General features: G+C 35.1%; 1 protein-coding gene and 2 long non-coding RNA genes across 3 annotated transcripts; 1 reads left to right on the top strand and 2 right to left on the bottom strand.

Annotated features, from left to right (window-relative positions):
* Positions 1–1,947: 1,947 nt before the first annotated feature.
* LOC136802846 (SH2/SH3 adapter protein NCK1-like) lies at positions 1,948–8,997 on the bottom strand. Its single transcript, XM_067059605.1, has 3 exons — positions 8,128–8,997; positions 2,621–2,962; positions 1,948–2,469 (listed from the first exon to the last, which is right to left on the bottom strand). Exons 1-3 carry the CDS (start codon positions 8,947–8,949, stop codon positions 2,284–2,286), a joined length of 1,350 nt encoding a protein of 449 aa, XP_066915706.1. The 5' UTR covers positions 8,950–8,997; the 3' UTR covers positions 1,948–2,283.
* LOC136802845 (uncharacterized) lies at positions 4,000–6,516 on the bottom strand. The gene is made up of 3 exons (XR_010846065.1): positions 6,100–6,516; positions 4,984–5,062; positions 4,000–4,509 (listed from the first exon to the last, which is right to left on the bottom strand). It is a non-coding gene; the product is annotated as an uncharacterized lncRNA (long non-coding RNA).
* Positions 8,998–15,241: 6,244 nt separating the features above from the next.
* On the top strand, positions 15,242–16,908 carry LOC136802862 (uncharacterized). The gene is made up of 3 exons (XR_010846069.1): positions 15,242–15,299; positions 15,884–16,219; positions 16,736–16,908. It is a non-coding gene; the product is annotated as an uncharacterized lncRNA (long non-coding RNA).
* The last annotated feature ends 2,731 nt before the right edge of the window (positions 16,909–19,639 follow it).

Below are 19,639 nucleotides of genomic sequence, written 5' to 3'. Positions count from 1 at the left end.
AACTTTTTAAATTCTAAGCCTAAAAATGTTCCTGACATGTTCTTATTTTTACCGTTATTAGAGCATTTTAATCCATTTTCCTATGGATTTCGGTGTTCTAGAGTCCGCAAAGTCTTAAAATGTTTTCTTAACTTGTTCTTAGCATTTTGGCAACCGAAGCCTTATGTTCTTATATAGTTTGTTCTTATAAAAAAAACGTGTACATAATTTATGTAAGTGATTGCTCATAAATGAACTATTAGAGAAGAAATGAAATTAAACTATCCAAGAAGCAAGCTCAAGGCCTAAGAAAAAGTTGCCAACGGGTTTTGCTTTCGAAAAGAGTCGGACGTCATCGAAACTCTACCGTGACAATTTTTCTCTCTGACTGCTACAATCATGGTTGAAATATATTGAGAATTCTGGTTATTTTAACGTTTTTCAAGACTAAAAGTTCCGGCGAGAAAGTCGATTATCTCTCTTAAATTTAATCGAATATTTCAATTTTGGAGGGGTTAGCAGACTTCCAAGCGTCTGTCTTTCCTTGGACACAGGAACGCGGGAATAGTGCTTATAATAAAGAGTTCTTATAAAAAATAGAAATTGCCGCGGGAGAGTGGTTAGGAAAGACAGTGAACATATAGAAAAATAGTTCCTATTGCAAGTTTAATCTGCAGCGAAATACAACGACGTGGTTTACTAGTCTACAGACTTCCAGGCTATATTCTGAGCCTTATTGGACTATTTTTGAACTTTTAAATCCTCAGAGTTAAAACTCTACCCTTCGAACCTACTTTAGAGGAGTTACAAATCAATTGTGGTTTCAAAACTTCCTGGGGAATTTCCCTTTTTTTTCAAATATCATGACCTTGATTGTACCATTTATCGGCTCTAAACTCTACGCACATCTATATTTTCCCGCGATTCACTGTATAACGGAGGACATAACATCTTCTAGAATTAAACAATTTGAAAATAAATTCAAACAAACGAACCCAGTTCCTTCGTTTTCTTTCATAATAATTCTGATAGCAATCACGGAATTGTACCACGTCCATCAGTAAATTCAAAAAGTAGTGAAAGTGGCTCGGGGTACGAGATGGAAATGAATGCAGATTTGCAGAAGTACTCTAATGTCCCGAATAAACGCCCCCCCAGTTATTAATTTTTGAAAAGCTTTCGGACCCCCTACCCCATTTTTATTAGGACCCCCCCCCCCGTTTATCAATTTTCTAGTTTTCTGTTTTTGAGTTAATGTGTAAATCAGGCTTTATTTCTTTGAAAAGTTCGAATATATTTTTCAACGTTTCAATGTTTCTATTCAAATTCTAAGTTCTTCAATTTCAATTTCAAAGTTTATGAAATAGATAAAAGTAAAATTTTAAACGTTTTCAGCCCCCCCCCCCACTTATTATATTTTGAAAAGATTTCGAACCCCCACCCCCATTTATTCAGACCTGTTTATTCGGGAGCTTAGAGTCAACCTGTTTTAACAAAAAAGAAGCAAAATCAGATTACAGTTGAGTAATTTATTGTTTTTGTGCTGCCAAAAAAATCCTGTCTTGAAAATAATCTGCTCAAAATGCCCAAATCAATGATATCAAATTAAAATAAAAAAAGAAGGATTGAAAGCCCCAACCCTGTTCAAATCATGAACAATAACTTAACAATCGCGGATAACTCATTATGTTAAGGCAGCAAAAGTAAGGAGATGTTTGTAATTTCTGGGTCAAGGCTCAACAGAGTGGACACCATTTAGTTCATAATAAGCACTCATTATTAAAACACGATACCAACAATTAATTCCAAATAAATATATACAAAAAAGTTCATAAAAAATCTGCGTCCAGATGCGCCGCTCACCGCGGTTTGTTGCGACTTGGATTTTATTTCATTTTGTGATGAATTCCTTCTGCTTGGCCGAGCAAGTCTATAGTCAAAAAGTATAGTAAGTAAAGTATAGCTCATTAATATTTCAGATTTATTCTATAGTTTTTCTAGATAGTTCTATTGTTCGGTGGTTCCTCCACCAAGACAATGATTGTACATTTGTTGTTCATATTGAAATAGTAATTACACATATGCGTGACAAAACTCGTCCAGAGCGTCGTCATATAGGTTGGAGTCACAAAGGACATCATAACGTATTCACACTCACTAAAGTTCAGCTAGGAACTAACTGCACAAGTGTTTTCGGCAATCTTTTCTAAAAGCAGTCAATTTACGATCGTAGACTTGATTCTATTGGGAATATATTCACCAAGTTCGTATGAAAACCGTAATGTTTATCAATTGTTTTTCGAATTATTTATCATATGCTGAAAGCTTGAGTTTGAGAGTGCGACCATTGAGGCATCTTTCAACGCATCCCTCGATTGTTTCAAAAAATTTAAATACGTCAAACCGATACTTTGAAACGTCGTTTTTGAATTCGATGCGAAAGTGTTCTATTCTTGCAGGGAATCTTACTGAGAGCATCCATGTGTTTGGCTGCAAAACAAGAGAAACATACAATGGGTAAATTTCAAGGAACTTTAACTTGTTTTTATTATCCAGAACAGAAATCTATCTTCAACAACAATATCATCTCCTCTTAACCGGTCAAAAGGGAGGGGCTTATTTATTATGAAAAACTATATACCTCGTTAACTTCACGTACAAAAAAAGCTCCGTTTTGAGTTTCCATCAATCTACTTTCACACACTTCTCGTAATAACTTTCCAGCGTAATATGATCGATTCTTGAAGGAATTAGCATTCTTGTCTTCATTACGTGCAACAATGTCTTCACCCTTGACGAAAAGTCGAACATTTTGTCCTTCTTTTGAAAATAGATCTTGTCTTAAATAATAATTATTCACGATGTCTTCAATAGAGTCGAAGCAATCGCTGCTGAGCATTGAAAACTTTCCATCCTTAGTTTTGTAGATCCTTAAGTGATCAACGTTTGTTTGTCGCTTGACTGAACAGGTGATGTCATCAGGCTGTAAACATAAAAATACATTTATAGAAAACAGCAGGGATATGTTTTAGCGGAAGCTGGATAACGCACATTTGAAAAAGCCTTGTTCTATCTCTGTCCCTGACATTAAAATTTGAAAACTTTTTTAATTACAAGCTCGTGAAATTTGGATTTCCTCTTAGCCAATAATTCTGCTCCTGCATTTTTCCTTCATGATTAAAAACTTTTAATCATCAAGAGGGTCTGTAAAACATTAGTGAATGACATTAAAAAAAACAAGTAGCCGTGAAGGCCCAGCAAAAGCGAAAAGTAGTAAAACCGTGTTAGGGGTCATCGTACAATGCTCTACAATGTTGCATAATCAAAAAAGAAAAATATAAAGACGGGGGTTAGCTGGGGCAACAATAAACGAGACGATGCGCATCACCTATATCAAATGCAACAACAGAGTATAATTTTTTGTTCAATAGTTTTTTTTATTAAAATAACGTTTGGTTTTTGTAAAATAAAGTTTAGTTTTTCCTATGCAAAGTATAAAGTTAGGTATAATGATTTCGTTTGCTAACTCAGCTTTTTTAAATTACAAGCTCTTTCGTATTGAATAGATACAAATGTGAAGCAATTTTTGATAGAAAACAGAGAGAAATCCAAACTATTTGTTTATCTCAGCAAAAAAGAACAATAAGCGATATCTGGTCTGATACGAAATATGTGCTCAACATGAAACGGGAATACTTATGTTAGTACATAACCTATAGTACATAACCTTTAAATATAACGGTTTTTTGTGTATATGGTTTTTTCCAATGTAAAATAAAGTTTGGTTTTTCCTTAGCCTGTACCAAACCCTACTTCTTTATGTAGCTGACGATAGTAGTAGTGTTTGTTACGTTTAGAGTTTGTGTGAAGCGTGTTTTCAAAAAGCCTCTAAGTGAAGTGCAAAATTCTTATTGTCATCTGCAAAAGAAAGCCAATTAAATTCTCTTGGGACATTAATTTACAAAAAAATTAACTATTTTAGGTTTTTATGACACATGCAATAAAAGGTCTAAAAGTTGATTCTCAAGTTAAAAATTGTTTTCAACAGAAAATGCATGTAATTAAGAAATAACATTTCATAAACAAAGAAAAAATTTCAAACACTCCATTGTCTCTAATAACCCCAGATCCATAAAGTTTAGTTTTTCCTATGCAAAATAGAGTTTGTTTTTCCTATTATATATAAAATAAAGTTTGTTTTCCAATGTAAAATAAAGTTTGGTTTTTAATTCAAATTTCTTTATTTAAATTTCGATACTAGTAGATAAATATTAAGTGAGCTGAATATGAAGAGTAAGTTAAGTAAGCTGCTGAGTCGATTTCGTAAGCTGAGTAATCTGATAATGTCGCAAGTTTTGATTAGCCGAGTAATCTAGTAATTCCGAGTAATCTAGTAATGCCGAGTAATCTAGTAATGCCGCGTAATCTGCGGTTGTTCCAGGTAATCTGGTGATGCCAAGTAATCTGAGGTAGGTTGGTTGAAGGGTTTAACCCTTCAGTATGGGTTTAGTAACCCTTTGGTCTTGAAATCTGTAAAAAGAAATAAAAAAGGAATTTAGAAAGATGTATACTATTCATCATCATATCAATTGGAAATTAATTAGTCAAAGAAAATATTTACATGCAAAGTTATTCAAGAAAAATCACAAAAAGCCAGTCAAATTCATGGCACATGCTGATAAAAATAAATTTCATTTACGAGAAAGCTCTTGACTATTTACTTACTGGGAACTTTTTTCCATGAAAACAGTTAAAATCTGAGCAGAATTACTGTATGAATAGTTTTCCTGGCCTTTTTTTCTTATAAAAATAGAACACTTAAAGGGTACAGAGATGGTTTCTATTATGAACAGTTAACAATAGAAAAGACAAAGATGCAGTTTCCTAAAGAGTTCTTGTTCATCATCCAGCTTTGCTATTACATATTCCTGCTGCAAGCAATGAAAAATGATGTCAAGTTAGACCTATGCTTTCGATCCCCCCTCTATCTCAGTAAGTACCAACCTGAATAAATCAGTCATTAATGATGGGTAAGACAGAGATGACAACTGGTCAGGAGTTGTCCACGCAGTTGGTTTTCAAGCTGAAAAGAAGAAATATTAATTTAACATCAAAGAATTTGAAAATTTACCAATTTTATAACCATTTTGAAGCAGATGAAAGGTTGTTCTAATAATATTTCTGCTATGTTTATTCTATGTACCTCAAAGGGAACTAATTTTCACGGTCTGTGAACAGAAAAATTGCATTTTGCCGGAATTAATTTTTGCGGTTAGTTCAATTCTAAAATTTTCACAGTTGATCCTGGTGTAACATAAAAATTACAATAATAATTTTTGAGAAAAACCGTGAAAATTAGTTCCAAAAGTTTTAAAAAAGACGCAATGAATTCCCAACATTTTGTAAGAAAAGGCAGTGCGCTGGCCAATGAAAAAGAGTCTTTTTATCAAAGCTAATTCAAAACTGTACTTTTAAAGTTGCGAATTTGTGCGCAAAGGTGAAAGCAAGTGAAATTGTATGCTTTCAGTGAAGTTTGTGGACGAAATCAGAAAGAAATTGGCTAAAAAGATTTTTGTCACAATACTTGCTTTTTTATCGGCATGTAGTTGGAACTCCTCCCCCCCTAATCGGCCAAATGCCAATAAAAAATTCGAAAATCTTTCGTCAAAGACCCCAAAGATGTAAAAGAGAATAGACCTTTTTTCAAAGAGGACGTAAAACAATGATAAAGCCACGTGCATAATTACTGTATCATGCATATTGGAAGAAACAAGGCAAGAGGAAAACCGGGCAATTAATGTCTACCAATGTCTACCCCCATATCGCCCTGGAAATTTCTGGGGGTTGCCAGGGACGTGCGTTAATGATTGGTTTGATTGACTGTCAATTACGTTTGATTCGTTCTCGATTCATGGACAATGTAATGATGTTCAATTGCGTTTGATCAGGCAAGGCCGCGACCACAGAATTCCCTCAATCAAGCACCGCCCTCTTTTAAGCGTCGTCCCCTATACCATCTAAAGTTGGAAAAATTGTTTATTTTAGAGGTAGGTCAGGATTAGACGTTTTGTGGCCTATTCTACTCGATCTGAAAAATTTTATTCCAAAAAAAATACATACCTCTTGTTTTACAAATGAGCAAGCAGCAAACAACACAGTAAAAGGATGAATAATCACGAAAAATAATGATTGTATATCAATAAATCTGTAAATAGCAACAATCAATGAAACAACAGCGTCTGAAAATGTCAGAGTTGGTCTGATATTTCAGGAGGAGAAAAAAACTTTGTCTCCACTTAATCCGCCATTTTGGGCTATAAAATGCAAAGAGCGCGAGATCTACAACAACAACAACTTAGATAGACTAGTAACTAGTCGTTGTATTTCACTCTGCAGCTGCGCTTGCAACAGAGTCACTCCCTTCACTGAATACAATACGCAATACGGATACTTGCTAGTCTACAATTTAGAAGGAGCGCGGTTTTTGTAAAAACGAAAACGAAAGTGGGACGGACAAACAGACAGTTGCTTTTGAAAGGCCCGCCCGTTCGCTAACGCTGGGCCAATGAAAAACATTGTTTTCATTAGTAAAGTTATAAGAAATTTCTTCTGTAAGATTTTAAATCGCACTTTTTCATTTGAAATACCGCGCTACACCGCGGGGTGCCTCACTTTCTAACTGATATTTTCAGATAGAGAGTCGGTATGTCTGACTATAGAAAAAATATATTTGTCAAAATATTTACATCCTTAATTTTTAAAGAGGAATCGTGAAAGCTTCTCAAATTCATAACACACGCTGATAAAATTAGATTTCATTTACAAGGAAGCTTTTGGGGTATCTTCTGCAAATATTATTTTGATGAAAAGCAGGAACATCATAGCAAAAAATGTGAAGACGTACTGCATGAATACTTTGTCTGCTTAATTTTTCTTACAAAAACAGAACACTCAAGGGGACAGAGATGGATTTCTATTATGAAAAGTTTACAATAGAAAAGACAAAGAAGCAATCCGCTAACGATTCTCGTCTTTCATCCAGCTCCACTATAACATATCCCTGAAAACAGTGGGGAATCTTTGGAGGAAAGATTTGCAAAGTCCCGGTGGAACCTCATCTCACAACAGGGATACAAATTCGAAACCCAAATGGGGGAAGAATTAAATTGAATTCTATCAGTAAAGTAAGGTAAAGTAACTAAAATCCAGTCACGGCCGAAAATATTTGCTAATAGGGTCGCGATAGACTTTTTCATAAATTACGTCACGAACATCACTTGCCTTGTATTCAAACAGTTACCATGGTGATTATGTCTCTTGAGACATTAAATGATTGTTATTATAAATAGGAAGTAGATTTAATAAAATCTGCTGGGAGTTAATCGCAATGGCAATAATTTCAAAACGAGGCAAGTGATGTTCGTAACGTAACTTATGAAAAGGTCTATCTCACTTAATTTGAAAATTCCAAGAGTAGTTTTCCGCTCTTTTAGGGTAGGTTGAAAAGAATACTTTAATGGGATAAACTTTCGCGGGGATTAAATTTCGCGGTTGGGAGTTTCCGCGAAATTCAAAATTTTCACGGGGACTTAATTTCGTGGGTGGCACTATTGGGTGGCAATATTTTCACGATTTTGTGGCTTTTACTGCCAAATAATGCATGTTGGTTGTTGAAATACACATTATTAGCGCTTCTTTGAAGCAAGTAACCATTCAAATAGTATTTATCTGACATATTTTGAGTTTTGTTTAGAAATATTCGCGGAAGAGGCCCTTCCAAATTTCCATTGGGACTTAATTTCGCGGATTTTCGCGGATGACACCTAAATCCGCGAAACCTGTGAAATTTAATCCTTGCAAAAGTTTATCCCATTAAATATCAAATTTAGCATCTCACAGGGTTCAAATTGCCTTGACAGGATCTACCTTAAGTGCGTTAATTTTCACGTGGACAATTTTCGTGAATTGAGAATCTAAAATTTTCAACCTAATTCCTTTTATTTTCCTAGGGTGTTTTGGCCAACTTTTGGATTTAAATTTTTCACGAGGACTAAATTTCGCGAAAAGGGCAAAAATTGCAAAAATTGCTAAAATTAGTACACGCAAAATTTTTTTAAATCTTAATATATCTATTTAAAATGGACTTACACTGCTTTCACTTTTGCGTATCAAAAACGAACCTTCATTTTTGTTTGATAATGCAATTTTGGCTTCTTTGCGAGTCATTTTTTGAATAGAAAACTTGCTTTCGTTGTTTGTTAACTTCACCTCATTAAAATTTGGGATCTCCTTACAATCGGGTGATAGAGACTTTGCATAAATATACAAATTGATATCGGATTCGTCAAGGATCTTAAACGCACGCTCTTCGTCTGCTAGCTTCAGATAAACATCGTGTGGAAGTATCATTTCCTTCTTTGGGCTTAATGGAGCACCGCTAACCGCTTGGTCTTTACTCTTGTTATCGTGATAGGAGTATGTCCCTTTGAAGTCATCATTTTTTTTGTCAGTGTCAGCCACAAAGCTGTTTCGAATTTGATTCAGATCACTTCTTAAGACCACTTGATCTGGGTAGGCATTTTGAGGATCGGAGATGGTCTTTTCTGGTTCATTCAAACCATAACTCAAAACTTCATCAGGATTTTTATAAGTATCAGTGTCTTGTTTACACTTGGACATCAAGACTTCGTCAGGGTTGCCATAGTGACTACCGCCAGTTGCTTTGTCAAGGAGAACTGTGTCAGGATCTGCATAAAGGTCGGTGTCTTTTGCTCGAATTTCCACATCTTGAATTTCTTTTACATAAATAACCGGTATGATACCTTGCTTTGAACGCTTTTCATCCAGAGCAAACCACCAGCCATTATTTTCTTTTTGGAGAATCTTCAACACAACTCCTTTATCAAAGGACAATTCATCTTGCAGATTTGCAGTATAAGTATACAAAGTTCGAACATAGCATTCAGCCATTTTTGTTTTTAAATGCTCTTGATCCTGTGATGATCCTATCTTTCTATAATCTATAATTACAATTAAAAACGTGATACGGAGAATATTCCTTTTTTATGCTGAGGAAATAGTAGCTAAGGGATAGCTTACTCAATGGAGTTCACCGTGACTGAGATTATACGCTTGTTAAATGAACTTATCACATACTTTCAACAATAACTAGACGACATAACCGATGCTGACTTAATCGAGATATAGAATGACAAGTCACATAAAACAGACATTCAACAAAGTTGTCAAAAAGTATGAACTTATTTTACAAACTGAATTTACACAAACTCAAACAAAAACTGTAGTGTCAAATATTGGTGTCAATTACAAACTTATGACAACTTTGAAAAGTACCTTTTATGAATCACTCGACAAACAAATTAAAGATCGAGATGTATATAAGCAAAAACTTTTCAACAACTCAAAGCTCAACATCACCCTCCACAAGTTCTCTGGTGCCGACACAGACAATTTCTACACATTCAAAGATGACAAATTCAACAAATTGCACCTACACACGACACCAAAACACCTTCTACCAGAACTCTTAAAGAACAACTTCCTTAAAGGACCAGCAATGAGTATGGTCAAGAGCATGGACGACATCGACAATATCTGGAAGCAACTGGAGTTCGCGCGTACGGAGATGTCCAGATGATGCTATCAAAAAATATCAAATATGTAGCTTCAATGGAACCATTATCTAAAAGCAAAAATCATGAGTTGGCACATTCACTAAGCCGGCTCATCACCGCCATCAAAGATATCATCCAACTCGCAGAAATCCATGGTATCGAACAACATCTCTACTACAGTGAAGGCTTAAACAACGTCTATAGTCTTCTCAATGAACCAACACTTACAGTCGGACGTCATCGAAACAGGTGACAATTTTTCTCTCTGACTGCTATAATCATGGTTGAAATATATTGAGAATTTTGGTTATTTTAACGTTTTTCAAGATTAAAAGTTCCGGCGAGAAAGTCGATTATCTCTCTTGAATTTAATCGAATATTTCAATTTGGGAGGGGTTAGCAGACTTCCTAGACTAGCAAGCGTCTGTCTTTCCTTGGACACAGGAACGCGGGAATAGTGCTTATAATAAAGAGTTCTTATAAAAAATAGAAATTGCCGCGGGAGAGTGGTTAGGAAAGACAGTGAACATATAGAAAAATAGTTCCTATTGCAAGTTTAATCTGCAGCGAAATACAACGACGTGGTTTACTAGTCTACAGACTTCCAGGCTATATTCTGAGCCTTATTGGACTATTTTTGAACTTTTAGATCCTCAGAGTTAAAACTCTATGAAACTTTGCATTGAACGCTTCATCCAGAGCAAACCACCAGCCATTATTATCTTTTTGGAGAATTTTCAACACGACTCCTTTATCAAAGGACAATTCGTCTTGGTGCTTTGCAATATAAGTATACAACGTTAGAACATAGCATTCAGTCATTTTTATTTTCAAATGCTCTTCATCCTGTAATTTCTAACAAACTGCTTCTTTCTATGCTTAAAACTCTATCTATAATTACAACCCATACTCATTAAATCAATTAAAAACTTATAGTGATACGGAGAATATTCCTTTTTTATGCAGAGGAAATAGTAGCTATGGTTACAAGAAATACCTTTTGCAGTTCATAGTATAGCATATTTAGTACTCTTAAAATGGCTTACATTTCCTCCTTTCGTTTGGATCATGACAATCTATTAACATTTAACATTATAACTTTCATTTTCACTGGAGAGATTCTTTGATCTTAGGAGGTCATCACTGTGAAGAAATTTCACTGAAATATTTATTCAATATAAAGTTATGATACAAAGTTAATAAGTGATTGACCCAAAAAACAGCAGAAAACAGCAGAAAACAGGGTTTTTAGACGTCAATCAGCTTATAACTTCGTTCTCAACTTCAGTTGAGCTAGAATTTCAGAATGTTTGTGAGTTTGTTTGTCCACAAACTTTGGGGCAGCGTAGAGAGCGGAATAATTGGTTTAAGGAGCTGAAATTTGGCACACGCCCTCCTTATGTTAAAACTTAGAGGTAGTTTTTTCAATTTTTTAATTTTGCTTTTTTTCGCGAGTTATCCCCATTTTACCGGGATTTTGCGCTTATTTAACGTCATAAAAGTCAAAATACCGGGTGGGCTAAAAAAAACAAGTCCAAATTTCAAATTAGGATGTTTGACGCACTATTCGTTTTTTTAGCTGGAGTCTAGGTAATGTTCTAGTTGGTGAGTTGGGGAGTTGGGGAGTTGCTAGTTTCGAGTTGGGATTTTCGTAAAACTTTACGGCGACCGAAAATTTTCTAATTTAAACTAATGTAGCCCAAAAGTACAAATTTCAAATTAGCCAGTACCAAACATATTATTGACTTTAAGATCATGAAAATGGTAAGTTGCTGGCTAGCAAAGCCAAAATACTTAGTACTGTTATGCCATTGTCATAATGCTGACAACATGACACGTTCTTGTAAAAATATTGACAAAATCTTTAAATACAATGATTGTCAAACGAATTCCCCCAAAAATATTCTCCATACTGCAAGTGATGCTTATTGTATAAAAGGATATAAGTTGACAGTCAGACAGTCATCTTAGCCTCAAAAAATTCGCAGAGATAGCTTATAGAGCTAGAAAAATAATGACACTTTCTTTTGTCATTTTATCATTGGAATTGACACTTTTTAATAAAAATTTTGATCACATTATAAAATACAATGGTTCTAAAGTCACTTTAATCAAGAATTATATTTATACTCAATGTGATGCAGGAAATATAAATGGATATGAATTGACAGTAGAAAATAGCTTTCCATGCTCTCAGCGCACGTGTTTATCGCAAAGAAGCATATTACAGGTGGTATATGTATTATAGGTATTATATGTGTTATATATTACTCTCATATTACATTTACTTTCAAAATCGTACTTTCGATGTATGTTATTCTTTTTCGGTAGCCGGTAATTTTTTAACTCCCCAACTCGAAACTAGCAACTCCCCAACTCGAAACTAGCAACTCCCTAACTCGCGACTAGAATAGTTTCCAAACTCTTTTAGCTGGCATCTTTGGATAGAAAAAAATAAAGATATTATATTAATTCTGTGAAAGTTTGAGAAAGTTTCACGCATTCAAAAGAGAGTTAGAAGATATTTCAGGGACCTATCTATTTTTAAATTGTTTAAAAATTGACGTCAAGTGAAAATATTATCAGAACAGGGGAGAAACTAAACAATACCATGAAATTTTTTTTGCTAGCTCGAGCGGTCTTGTTGAACGCGAGAGAATTGCAATGGAAGGTCTTCTTTTCAATAGAAATATTTTTTTAAATGCTAAAAATACAAAAATAGAAATTTTCAATCATGTTGAAAAATATTGACGTCAATTTATCTAGGTGCCAAAATAAAAGGTTGCTCTACACACGGAAAAAAATTCTTTATTCTAAATTTACCTACGACTGAGCTTTCTCTAATCTTTCTGAGTACTCAATACTCATCGCTCTGGGTTTTATAATTGAACCTTCCCATTCCTGAGTGCCCATCAAAGAAGGCTTTTTCACCCCGCGTTTGCAATTTAGCTACCTTATCCCGAGTATCCATCACTCTGGGCTTACAAGCAAGCTTTCCCTAATTCTGAGTGCCCATCACTCTGGGTTTACAACTGGGCCTTCTCTTATCCCGAACGCCTATCACCCTGGGTTTACAATTGAGTTTTCTCTTATCCCGAGTAACCATTACCCTGGGTTTACAATTTGACCTTCCTTAATCTCGAGCGCTTATCACCCTGGGTTTACAACGAAGTTTCTCTTATCCCGAGTAACCGTCACCCTGGGTTTACAATAATTGGATCTTCCTTAATCACGAGCGCCTATCACCCTGGGTTTGCAACGGCCTTCTATTATCATGACAGCCCATCACCCTGTTTTAAAAAAGTGTTTACAATTGGGCCTTCCATTTTCACATGTACACTGAAGTTGAGCCCAGTGCTTTAGCACGTTACAGTTTGATATCTTTTGACTGAATTATTATTTTTTAGAAATTTTTTCACAGTGATGACGTTCGATGATCAAGGATTCACTTAAGTGAAAATGATGGTTATAGCACTTTTCTACAGGATCTTAATTTTTTTCTTCCTCATTTTCATCTTCATTTTTAGAATTTTTTAAAAGACTTTTTGATTTTAAATTGTTCCACTCACAAATACCTCTCCAACGATACCAAATTTATGAAGATTGAAGAATTCCTTCAAAAGTTATAGGTAAAAGAAAAAGGGTGCACACTACAAACTAGGAGGCCCCCAAAGCGATTTTCGTGATGACGTGATAGGGTCTTTTTGCAGCGTGATTACGTAATTTGGAATTTTTTTTCTTCGCCATTGCGTGATGAGAGGTCAAAACGTGATCGTGGTTTGAAAGATTTTTGAACCGTGATACGTGATTTGGACTTTTTCAAAGGGATGCGTGATTGTCAAATCTTTTTGCTGATTTGCATGATGAGATATGGTGATGAGAGTTACCGCTGGGGGACTTCAACTAGCCTCATTTCGCATATTTTTCACCAGTTTTGTTTCTTCGCACAGTAGGAAAATCTGTCATAAATAACTATTTGACAGAATGCTTTATTGGAACTAATCTTTCCGGGAACTTAATTTCTTCTTGGGTTTGTATATCCTGGAGATCCATGCTATGATTTGTTCTTATACTGATGGTGAAATGAATAGCATGGTTTGCTTTGGGCTATGTGTCTGAATTTCCTAGCTCCAAACGATTGTTGACTAGCCGTATTGTATAAGGGTTGCGAAGCGATCCAGACGCCACCTCAATTCGCAAGTTGCTAGCAAAACGTAAGAGACACTCTTATAAAACCCCAAAAGAGACAGAGTCGTAAGCCTTATAATACCCCAAACACACCACACAACCCACGACGTCACAGCACCCGTCGCCCCGCGCAACGCTCTTTTTTGCCTTCTAGTTCTTCTAATGTAAGTATGGTGCCTTAAAAAATCGAAAGATAGTCGCCGAATGTTTGAACGTTTTTATTCGATCGAATCGTCTGTCGAAATCAATATTGGTTCTTGGACAGTTTTGATTTGTTTTCTTGACAAAATCGACAAATTTGATTACCTCCGTACCTCTTTATCATTGAATATACACTTGATTTGGCAAGGTAAGTTTAGCTCACTAAAATAGCACTCCTCCCGCCCGCGCGACTTGTAAAAACCTCTCAATGATTGACCTTATTTGATACTTGATATTGGCTGTTAAAAGTCAAGGAATGATGAAATTTTTTTCCCATTTAACACCTAAATAAACATTTAAAACCGAAGAACATTTAGATGACAGTTGATAGTTGACACCATCATGTTTTAATGCGTTAGAAGAAACAAGGAAATCTAAAAATGTATTTTAATTTAGGAATAAACATACTCGTAGCATTAGCCAAGCACCAGAATTCATAGTTTTATTGATAATCCCTTAACAACCATTTACCTAGAGAAATAAGGATGTGTTCTACATTAAAATATATTATTGATGCTGCACTAATTAAGAGAAAGTAAAAATATAGTCAAGTAAGAGAATGTAGTATGCATAGTAAGAGAAAATAGTATGGCGGATAAAATAGCCATATGTTATGCTCGAGCTCTATATTCGTATTCTAATGAAAAACCGAACGAGCTTTCATTTGATCGTGGAGACGTGTTAAAAATTATCGATTAACCTGTTAGCGAATCTATCCGCGGCTGGTGGCTCGCAGTTGATGAAAGTGGGAGGGAAGGGTTCGTGTCAAATACTTTTGTTAGGGAACTTGATAGTATCGAAACGAATGTATGTTTTAACTGTAAAAACAATCTGAAAAGCCCCTCAAAAGTGAACACAGCAAAAAGCACACACTCATACACGAATCCTGATTTAGTTCTTCTTGACAAGGCCACTGAACTTGATGAAAATTATCTATACCCAAGCTGCCCAGATGATGTGTTTTTAGATGAAGTCAAAAATGGAAATCGTAAGAGTTTTACGTATGCTGCTGCTGCTGCTGCTGCTGCTAAAAACAGTGACAATCAAGATCAACAAACTTTTCATGGAGAGTCCAAAAATCAAGCAGTCCCCAGTTCTCCGTTGAAGATCCCGACAGAAGTGATTCTTCCACATGATATTTATCAAAGAACCGATAAAGAAATGCGGGACGAATTAAAAAAATCCAGTGTAAATATATATATCGAGCCTATACGAAAGTTGAGCCGCAAAGATGCTGAAGCGACACTTAATGAGGCGAAGGAAGGTTCATATGTGGTGCGCCAAAGTGTAAGCATGGTAAGGTTTTATTTTAGGTGCCTACCCTTATACCTGTTAAAATGCTCCAAAAAATGCTCTTTTCAACGATATATATTTTGTTAGCATTGGTTCAAAAATGGCAAGCAAAACAAAGATTAGAATTTAGTGAATGACAGTACAATGTGTGTACAAGTGTTTGAGCATTCTACACTCTCAGTAGTTTTGTTATCTGGAAGATTTAGTGTTTTTTTCAAAAAAACAATGTCAGCTGTTTAGAAACAAAGTAAAGAAAGCAGAAGTCAAACCTTACCTGAGCCCTCGGAGGAGGGGTACAAAGTTTGCGAGATGACGAGTATGTCCGAAACAAAGTTCGAAAATTGACCCTTAGACTTAGAGAGACTGAATTTTGAAAGTTTTGTCCATCTTTTGACGTTTTTACCACTTAGGTTCTCCTAAAACTCCAGTCAAAAATTTCAAGAATTTATGACTCTTTGGGGGACCTTTATGGCTCGCACATACCCAGCAACCATTTTGCCTAAGTACATCTGGAAAGTTCTTACACATATTCCCAAAGAGTTCTGAATTAATTTAAAACACTTTAACATGGTGCAATCTTTTTATAGCCTGGTGATCTCACTCTCTCGATAAAGCGTCAGGAACATGTTGGTCACATCTGGATTGGAAAAGCAGAAGGCAAATTCATATATAATACACCCCGACGATTCGAAAATATTGAACAGCTCATTGAAAGTCACCAAAAAAAGAATCTAATGACAAAAGGAGGAAAAACTGTTCGACTGTCCGTCAAAGATGGAGATATGGCGAGCGAGGAAGTCAAGCGTGAGTATGATTCGTTCAAGAAGAAATCGTATTACGCGGGAAAGCTATCGCGACAAGATAGTGTCAAAAGACTGATTAAAAGTGAAAGTGGTACCTTCTTGATACGTGAAGACGATGAGGTTAGTAATCTCTAATTTGATCTATCCAGAGGCCCTACACGTATTTTTATAAGAACAAACCATATAAGAACATAAGACTTCGATGACCAAAACATTAAGAACAAGCTAAGAACATTCTAAGGTTTTGTGGACTCTAAACCACACGTTTTCTTAGGGAATTGGACAAAATTTCGAATTTTAGAGGTTGGAATCAGACAGAGTCAATCGTATAGTAAATTGAAAGAATGAAGAAATAAAAAATGAATGGATTTTCAAGCAGTCAAATCTTTTTGAGATCCACCCACTTTTACTCTTTTGAGTGAAACTCTTTTCACAGACTTTTTTATTGATTGAATATTTTCCGAAAATGACCTAAAATAAGCAATGAAATTCAAGAGCCCTACAAGGCTAATCTCTTCATCAATCAAAAAAGAGATTAGGCATGGAGATGAAGTTGGCAAGATTTGTGCCAAAAACTTTTCCACCCTAGCAACAATATGCTTTTATCGTTCAGTGGAGTTTTCTTCCGTTTTATAGGAAAACAAGTGGGTGCTATCGGTCAAATATCTTTCAAGTGTGGAACATTTTCTCATCCATTTCAATGACGTATTCGAAACGCACAAGTTTACTTTGGAGAGATATACTTCTTGCATAACAATTGAGGAGGTGATCGAAAAAATTCTCAATATTACGACTCGAGGATTCGGTTTATTTAGGCATTCCAACAAAAAACGCTAAACAGACAAATGGAATTTATAATGCCTAATTCGTACCTCAAACGAAAAAAGCATGTTATATATGTATATAATGGATCTGACAATGGATATACTATAGAAGTACACGTTTTTTTTATTAGAACACATAAATTTGGCTGAGCCTGGATGTGCTTATTGGATCTTTTATTTTTAGCAATTTTCAGCCTAAAATGTTCTTAAATGCGTTCTTAATTTTTCGAACTACTCTAAATCGACAATATTATGCAAAATAAATAGAGCACGTAAAATTGGTAAAATTTGGACAATATTTGACTCTCGATTTTAGAAAATCCATGAGTAAGTTTGGTTAAAACTGCTTGAAAAAAGGAAAAAATTGTAGTTTCTTGTAATATTTTTCCAAACTGAGGCTAGGCATATTCTTACGATGTTCTTAATTTTTTCGACGAATTTCAGCCTCAATGTTCTTATAAACTGGGTTCTAATAAAAAAACGTGTTATTCTAATTACACTTAAACGGTTCAGTAGCCCATGTGAAGTTTCTAAAAAAATCTCTGCTTTTGAAATAATTTTTATTTCCCAAGGTAATTAGCAACGTTTAAAACGTTCATAAAAGCTAATCGGATGTTGAACGTTTAATCCCTTAATAAAGCCTCGTCACTGCCATTATTCTCTTGAGTGCTGTGATAAATTAATATAACAGAATGTCATTAATAGAGCAATTATGTGAGCATGATATAATTATGCGAAAATCGCTCCCCAGGTCTCCAGCAAACGCTTTGTATTAGAATAGTGCTTATCGACATTGGAAGAAATATCAATAAAAGCTGGCTAAAATTTTAGCGAGACTAATTTTAGCGTTTTAGCGAGTTTTCCCTACTTTCGCTAAAATAAATCTCGCTAAAACACGCCAAATCCACAGATCGCTAAAATTTATCCGCGCGAAATTTGATGTTTTATTGCCTTGATACATTTTTATCAATACGAAGGGTTTCAGTGAAGAGAAATGCTAGAAAACGAACTCAGTCAATAATGTAATACGAATATTCGCTAAAATTTATCCACGCGAAATTTTTTGAAATCGTGATTCGCTAAAATAAATCCAAAAAAATCAAGATTTTCCTGACTCGCTAATATACGCTAAAATTAGTCTCGCTAAAATTTCTACGATTAAAGTATTCTTATTATATCAAACAGAAATTATATGTGTATTTGAGTATAGTTTTTTAAGACAATGTGCACAGTTTATCCGCAATGCTCAGCACACCGCAGATTAGTTTTGGTGATTGGCTAAATATATGTCTTTGTATTAAATAAAAGCTTCTCTGTATTTTAATTTTCCTATTAGCCTATTTCATAGGATTCGTGTTTCTGTTACATACTATTTTCATTGCAAGCTTTTTCTATAAGAATACTTATTTATGTAATCGGCTAAAAAAATTAAGAATATGGTAAGAAAACCACCATCGTGGAATTTCACAACCTCGAACATTGTCTACCTCGATCCCAGAATCGATACAAAAGTGTGGAGATTTCATACAAATTGAGTAAGTGAATCTCCTTTGGGCGGGTGAAAATTCTTCATTACCCTCCTTACAAAAGACGCCAAGACTTCGGAAGAAGACTTTCAAATGTAGTGTACAACCCAATGAAGTAAAAGCCCGAAGGGCTAAAAGCGAATCTTTAAGCTTTCTCAGGCAAAAGTGAAGCCTTAGAATAAACGCTGTATTTCTGAAGACGGATTGAACTTAGTGTTTTCTTTGTTTGCGAGTAGTATGTTTTCTTAAATCTAGCGAGAAATTTTAATTTCAATCTGTAATTTATATAAAAACCACGCGGGCCACTCAAGGCCGAGCAACTTTAGGTAGGATTTGGCGGCTTCGAATCCTTCGGGCTTATACTTCATTGAGACAACCTCACTGATTTCAATACTACCGTCGCTGCCAAATTTTAATGCATTAGCAACCATTTCTTCTTAGATAAAAGACTCTAAATGATTTCAAAATGCATTTATTAATTTTAAGAATATCAATAGCTTGTACAGCTTTAAGAAGGAAAGATAAAGGTCAGTGAATTATTAAAGGGGAAATAGTTTAAAACAAAATGGCTGAATGCTATGTGCGAATGTTGTATACTTTCATTGCAAAACACCAAGACGAATTGTCCTTTGATAAAGGAGGTGTTGAAGATTCTCCGAAAACCGAATAAACACTGGTGGCTTGCTGTAAATCAAAACTATTCAATGCAAGGCTTGGCAGGTCTGGTACCGACTAATTATGTAAAAGAAATTCAAGATGTTGTTAGCGAAAAAGTTGAAGGTTTTGGTACAGACAACAGTAACCCTGATATAGTTCCTACTGACGAGGATAATTATATCTTGATGGCAAAGCAAGGCACTGGCTCTAATGACGAACCTGACAAGGTTTTGAATTTTGAGATGAAATATTCAACATGGGAAGTTACTTTATTGACTAGTGTGGGATCTGGGATGGAGAATCGCAGCAGCCAAAACAACAAAAAGCAGGACCAAATTTTTCATGAAGGACACACTTTCGATTATGGGAAGACTGAAGACCAAGTGCAAATTACTCTATCAAACCCTAAAGAACTAATACTCACACACGATAGCTACATTAAGACAGTGAACGATATGGAAGCATTAAAAACTTTTGAGGGATCCAATATACATCCATACATTTATGTCGATAATCGTCTACTAAATCTGTCA

This window comes from Clytia hemisphaerica, unplaced genomic scaffold, assembly GCF_902728285.1.
Source record: "Clytia hemisphaerica strain Z4C2 unplaced genomic scaffold, Clytia hemisphaerica genome assembly, whole genome shotgun sequence".
Taxonomy (NCBI): Eukaryota; Metazoa; Cnidaria; class Hydrozoa; order Leptothecata; family Clytiidae; genus Clytia; species Clytia hemisphaerica.
This window is presented reverse-complemented; position numbering and strand designations above follow the sequence as displayed.